This window comes from Lacerta agilis, chromosome 6, assembly GCF_009819535.1.
Source record: "Lacerta agilis isolate rLacAgi1 chromosome 6, rLacAgi1.pri, whole genome shotgun sequence".
Taxonomy (NCBI): Eukaryota; Metazoa; Chordata; class Lepidosauria; order Squamata; family Lacertidae; genus Lacerta; species Lacerta agilis.
In genome coordinates, this window is record NC_046317.1 from 69246148 (window position 1) to 69252460 (window position 6313).

Consider the following 6313-nt stretch of genomic DNA (forward strand, 5'->3'; position numbering starts at 1 on the left):
CGCGCATGCGCAGACTAGCGATTCTACTACCACCTCACATGATCTTCAACTCGAATGCCCCCCCCCCTCCACCGCTCCAGGTGAAGCGCAAACTTAAGACACGGCACGACGGAAGCATTCGAAGAGCTGCGCGCACGCGCACTCCCCAGAGCCTCTTGTTCTTCTCTCCCCCCACCTTCCACCGGCTCCCTTTTGTGACGCCTTCGCACGCCATTGACCCGGCCCAGGCCCCGCCCACTCCTATAAAAGCCCGCGCGGGGGTGGGGCGCCATTGTGCTGCGGAGCAGGCCGCAGCCGCGAGTGTCCTGAAGTCTTTTGTCCCGCCGGCGCCCGATCTGCTTTTCGGCTCTCACGCGTTCTTTCCTCTCTTTCCCCCTTTTTTTCTCCCTTTCTAGGTCGCGGAAGATGCCGCGCGTCTATGTCGGCCGCCTGAGCTACCATGTGCGGGAAAAAGACCTGCAGCGCTTCTTCAGCGGCTATGGCCGCTTGCTCGAGGTCGACTTAAAAAACGGGTGAGGCGGCAGGCGGGGAGGGTTTCTCCCTCGAGGAGGAGACGGGAAGGGAGGGAGCGAGGCGCGGCGGGTGCGGGGCTTGGGGCGCCGCTTCTTCCCCCCTCCCCTCATGCCGCGTGGCGTCGCCTTCAAAATGGCGGCAGCCCCCATTGTCCCGTCAGCGGAGGAAACGAGTGAAGCGGAGAGGGAGAACGGAATGTCCTCCTTTGACAGCGGCGCCTCAGAGACTCACGACCCGGCCGGGCCGGTGGTTGTGCGCGCGTGCCTGACGCCGACGTGCTTGTGTTTATTAGGCCTATATAGGAATGCCTGTGAATAGACGTCGGCATGTATATGACACGGGTACGCGCCTATAGGGTAACTTTCCCGCTTCCTCGGCTCTTCCCCCCCCCCCAGGTATGGGTTTGTGGAATTCGAGGATTCCCGGGACGCGGAGGACGCCGTTTACGAGCTGAACGGCAAGGACCTGTGCGGGGAGCGGGTGGTCGTGGAGCACGCCCGCGGCCCCCGCCGGGACAGGGACGGCTACAGCTACAGCAGCCGCAGTGAGTGTTGCTCCGCCGCGGCCTACTTCGGGCAGGCGAGCGGAGGCGGGAAGGGAGGACGCGAGGGGGGGAGGGATCAGGCGGGAGGGAGGTTAAGCGGGGAGAGAATGGGGGTGGGTTTGGTCGGCCTGGTCCTCGGGGGAAAGCAGAGGGAGGGGACACGGCGGGGGTTGGGGCGGAGGGATCGTAGGCCCCTGGTTGCGGGTGGGTGGATTGGGCAGGGTTATTACTGGCTTTACTGCGCTTCTTCCCCTGTGGGTGCATAGCCTAGGAAGTTTTCTGGTGGGGTTTAGGCACCCGCAGTGCCAAGCAGCACTTTAAAAAGTTTAGGATCCTTATTTGTTAGGCTGGGGTTTCTCAAAGAAGAGGAGGAAGCGGGGATGGGCGTTTGTGGGGGGGGGGGTTGTATTAAGAACTCACTGCTCTTAATCAGAATGCATCCCGTGCAGATAATGCATAGCAAATGCTGCAACTCAGCGGAGAAAGATTGTGCTGTGGAGGAGCTAACCTAAAACAGGCACAGCCGTCTTTAAGCAGCATTGTCTTCAGAAGCACTTTGCTTCGAGTTCCCAAGCATAAGTTACAGCTGGGACTTTTGAGGGTGCCGATAGCTGAGTTTCACAGAGACCGATTATTTCGAATTGGAAATAAAATGACTACATGCTGATGCAAAGCCCATTTTGTTTAGCTTTTCCTGGAAAGGATCTGGGACGCGTCAGACTTATTTATATGATGGTTAAGAGCAGTAAGGCAGTCAAATATCTTTTCTAATGGGTTGTTGCTGGTGGGGGTGGGATTTCTTGAAAATGTGTATGTTTGTTTTTAAAGTTGTTGCATGTTCAATTCAAACTTTTTAACAAGTCCTTGATGTTTCAATTTAAAAGTGACCAGTGGGGCTGAGGCTGTGTCCACTGAGGCTAAGATGACTGCCTTTCCTGATTGGCCATGGCTTTTCCATACATTGTGTGACCCTTGCCCTATGACCCTTTGGCTGACCTTACCGGAAGCCATGACGACAGCAGCCTTTTGCCATTAGACGCAGGGTGATGGTGAGGATTCCAAGGGTTAGACAAAACTGGTTAAACTGAACTAGGTGACTGTTACCTTGCGTGTGTTGTGGCCAAACCACCACCAAATACCTCATACTGTGATGTAAGTACTTAGTGTAATCTAGTAATCGTTTTTATAAAATGTAGAAATGCATGTAATCAGTTAAGTTTTATATTTTACAATGTTCTGTAAAATAAAACTTAGCAAGGTAAATCTAATAAGGAGCAGTCACTCTCTAACAGAGTTTAGGAGCACAGTCTTGTAGGATTTTAGTCTTTGATTTGCCCTTAATATATAAAATGTGGCGAATTGAAAATTTTGTTGCAGGATTAGAAAGATAAAGTCCTACTCCTGTAAATGCAATTTGTAAACTAAAGTAAACTAACTTTACATTGCTTTTATACAAGGTTGCTAACTTTGTATCTTTGTATGATAAAGGTGGAGGAGGATATAGCAGTCGAAGAGCATCAGGAAGAGATAAATATGGACCACCTGTTCGCACAGAATACAGATTAATTGTTGAAAACCTTTCCAGTCGCTGTAGTTGGCAGGATTTGAAAGTACGTTGACACAATAACCTTTTTTTTAAAAGCAAGTTATCAAACAGCCCTTTGAATCCCATAAACTTTGAAGAATGCCAGTTCACTTTGAAAAGTATGTGTGAGTTAGCTGAACTTGCTGAGATTTTTTCCCCTGAAGCTGCTGTACTGTCCTTTCTATGTTTGTGGAGAGACTAATACTTCAATTTTCTCTTTAAGGATTTTATGAGGCAAGCTGGTGAGGTAACCTATGCGGATGCTCACAAAGAACGCACAAATGAAGGAGTAATTGAATTCCGTTCTTACTCTGACATGAAGCGTGCTCTGGACAAATTGGATGGTACAGAGATAAATGGACGAAAGATCAGGCTGGTTGAAGACAAGCCACGGTCAAGCCATAGACGATCTTATTCTGGCAGTAGATCAAGGTATCTTTAGAATTGGTGCTGATGTGGTTTGTAAGATTTTCTGTGTATGAATTAAATCTGGAAATGGGAATATACAGAAAATTACAGCAGTTATTTCCCTGAATAGAGAAGAATACACACTGCAGTGTTGGGTAATGGGTCTCCACTTCAGATGTTACACTACTCAAGTTAGCTGGCTGTATTAATATGTGCACTAGTTCAGATTTCTTTGGATATCTGCAAGAATATAAATTGGTGGAAACTTCAGGACATATCAAACTCTTGTCGCTTGGGACTTCTGTATGTGTAGTGAAACTCCGCTTTTCCCCCCGGCACATCCTTCTCAGCAGATTGGGGGGGGGGGGTGGAGAAGAAAAAGAAGTCCTGTTGTGCCAGTGATACATGGTGCCCAAATAGCTGCTGTGTTTTTTTTTTCTCAGGTCCCGTTCTAGAAGGAGATCACGTAGTAGAAGTCGTAGGAGCAGCCGCAGTAGATCCCGTAGTGCCTCAAAAAGCCGATCTCGGTGAGAATTTGAATTTATCTATCTGTCTTGCCAACAATGCATTAGGAGGTGTGTCCGATAGAAATATTCTCCTGCCTTAAGTGCTCACACTGTGCATTGATATTTAAATTCCTAAGATTCCAAACAAATGGGCTTCTATGTTTAGACTTGCAATAAGTAAATAACTTTTGTTCTTTTGAAAAGCTCTAAATCTAGGTCTCGAAGCAAAGATCGTTCACGGTCCAGATCTAAAAGTAGAAAGTCGAGATCAAAGAGCAAGTCTAAGCTGAAATCTGACAGGGGTTCACAATCCCGCAGCAGATCCAAAGAGAAGTCTGAGAAGTCTCGCAGCAGATCCAGGTCTGCATCTCGATCGCCAAAAGAAAATGGTAAAGGAGAAGCAAAGTCTAAATCAAGGTCAAGGAGCAGATCTCGTTCCAATTCACCAATGCAGGATGAACCTGCAAAGGCACGGTCAGAATCCCCACCCAAGAGGAATGAATCGCGATCCCGGTCACGATCACATTCAAAATCTCGCTCACGTTCACGATCCAGTTCACAAGATTAATATTGGAACTCATTTCCCTTTTCACATGATTATGGAACATTTGTATGCCAGGCCAGAGGTCTTTTTTATGTTAGTATTGGCGGAGTTGGCCTGCTTAGTTGCAGAAAGAAGCAGCCTGAAAACCACATAAATGAGGAGCAAAAGTTTGAAATAGCTAAAACTTTTTATGGAAGTGGCAAAGAGCAGGAAAAGATTATCTTTTTGTAGAAATTAGGGCAAATCCTTGATTATTATTTTTTAATAGTGCCACATCAGAAATCTCTGGGGAGTGGAAAATGAGTTTTATATAAAATCTTTTGAGTGCAGAAGGTTTTTGGAAAGGTAACTATTCTTAAATGTTTCTGTTATTTAAAATTACTGGAATTAATAGGCTATGGCTTGCTTCTAAAAGTGCATGAGAGCCTTAGTGAACAGGTCAGAGATGCTTATAAAGCTGATAAGCCAACTACGAGTTTGAATTGGAACACTACTTCTGTTGTACCCAAACTTGCCAGAGGTTACTTCTTTGCTCCTTTGTCACCATCTTGAGGCAGTATTGACAACCTAATAAAAATGGTCCTCTCTAACTTTGCATGGTGCAGTTTTGCCTAACAAAATAAAGCTAACATCAAATGAAATTCAAGGTACCACATTACTTTTTAGTTGCCAAGTTCTTTGGTTGGTTGTTTTGTTGTCCTCTTAACTGCTGCCACATTCTGCATCTCAATTATAAAAGGTGGCTAACTTCCCGTGAAATTGATGGCACTTGATTAAACTCCTTGTACTGAACTTAAGTTCTAGTATTAATGGGTAGTCTAGAACTAGATTTCCCATTATGATTTGTGCAGCTGGATTAGAAATAAAATCAGTTCCCCTAATGTTTGTAGCAAACCAGTTAGCAACAATAACAGAATATTAGCACAGCCGTGTAACCTTTATACAATGTGTAGTTTGACTTGTATAAAATTAAATCATTGACTCCAGTGTTTGCATTGTAGCATAGCTTTATTTGCTAGATGATGTTACAGAGTAGTCTAACCTTAGCTTTGGTATGCGAGTAAAGGAAATTGGAAATGGCCTGTGGTGTTGGTCTACTACAAATGTTATCCAAAATGATTTAATACTATTTGAAATGGAAAACAGATTCCTCTTTTTACTTAGATTGTTCACCAAACTTTCTGCTTTTTTTGTAAACTCATAACAATGTCTACTATTTAGCTGCCATTTAGCAGCAATCCAAGCCCTGAAAACTGAAATAGTTCGGGTTAGTACAAGTTTCACTAGCCCCACAGCTCCCCTGATGATGCTTAACAATCATTTGCAAGAAACTGGTCCCTCTTTATTTCGGCTCTAGTGATAAGCTGATACATTTTCAGGAACCTTATTCCCTGTTGTCGTTCAGTCGTGTCCGACTCTTCGTATTCTCTAGAATCATTTGTATTTTTCTGACCTATAATGAGAGCACTTTTCAAGGCTCCATAAGGTTGTTTTTCTTTGTGCTTATGAAGTTATTTTGTATTTTGCTGGGAGTAAGCATGTTCAGAGGTGGTGTACATGGCTAAAGAATACAATGCATCAGAAATTCAGCCCTAAAATTAGAAATTGAAGCAATGCAGCATACCATTTAGATGTCATAACGAAATACCTGTTGAAATATAGTATTCAGCATAAGCTTCAAGCAGGAAAAGGGGGGCCAAATAAGCCATAAGGTAGAACTTACCGGTAATTGTCCCTTCTCTTGAATTAATGTGGAAGAAGGTCTTATAGCTCTGATAATTCAGTTGGTCTAGAATGCTGCACTCTGAGGTAGGTGTGTGGCTAGGACTCCAGATTATTCTTTGCTAGTTTTTATAGGTTCAACTTAAGGTGCTAATTGAAGACCAAGACTGAAATTGTTTAGAAGAAATAGACTTTTAACAAGTGTGGATCATGTTAGGATTGTCACGTAGGAAACCTTACTGCTGAAAAGCAAAACTGGGTACATAAAAGCAAATAGATTCAAGCAGTTTATATGTATTTAGCCGGGACATCTGAATGTTTTCAGTCGGTGGAGTTACTTTCTGATCAGCACCTGTAAGGAAATAACCCTTATCATAGTTACAGATAAGTCTTTACAACTGCCATAGATTCATAGTTGTGAAGTCTTAAAATTTGAGTTGCAATAAAAGTTTGCATTGGCAAAGCTCTCATCTGTTCACCTCCAGTGCAAA

At 44.6% G+C, this 6313-nt stretch overlaps 1 protein-coding gene across 3 annotated transcripts; it reads left to right on the forward strand.

Moving 5' to 3' along the window:
* Window positions 1-205: 205 nt before the first annotated feature.
* On the forward strand, window positions 206-5086 carry SRSF6 (serine and arginine rich splicing factor 6). 3 transcript variants are annotated; one of them, XM_033153344.1, is made up of 6 exons: window positions 250-512; window positions 909-1057; window positions 2546-2667; window positions 2866-3074; window positions 3494-3577; window positions 3761-5086. In XM_033153344.1, the coding sequence occupies exons 1-6, from the start codon at window positions 406-408 to the stop codon at window positions 4122-4124; spliced, it is 1035 nt and encodes a 344-aa protein (XP_033009235.1). In that variant the 5' UTR covers window positions 250-405; the 3' UTR covers window positions 4125-5086. The 3 variants fall into 3 exon arrangements, 2 of the variants coding, with proteins under 2 accessions (XP_033009236.1, XP_033009235.1); XM_033153345.1 differs by lacking the exons at window positions 2866-3074; window positions 3494-3577; window positions 3761-5086 and adding an exon at window positions 1942-2106 and having other exon boundaries at window positions 206-512; window positions 2546-2651; XR_004426891.1 differs by lacking the exons at window positions 2866-3074; window positions 3494-3577; window positions 3761-5086 and adding an exon at window positions 1942-2209 and having other exon boundaries at window positions 209-512.
* Window positions 5087-6313: the final 1227 nt, after the last annotated feature.

Bases quoted from the DNA above. Each gene is read 5' to 3' on its own strand.
- SRSF6 (XM_033153344.1), top strand. From the start codon at position 406: ATGCCGCGCGTCTATGTCGGCCGCCTGAGCTACCATGTGCGGGAAAAA. The intron at 2,668-2,865 runs GTACGTTGACAC...TTTCTCTTTAAG, and splicing joins GTAGTTGGCAGGATTTGAAA to GATTTTATGAGGCAAGCTGG. The intron at 3,578-3,760 runs GTGAGAATTTGA...TCTTTTGAAAAG, and splicing joins GCCTCAAAAAGCCGATCTCG to CTCTAAATCTAGGTCTCGAA.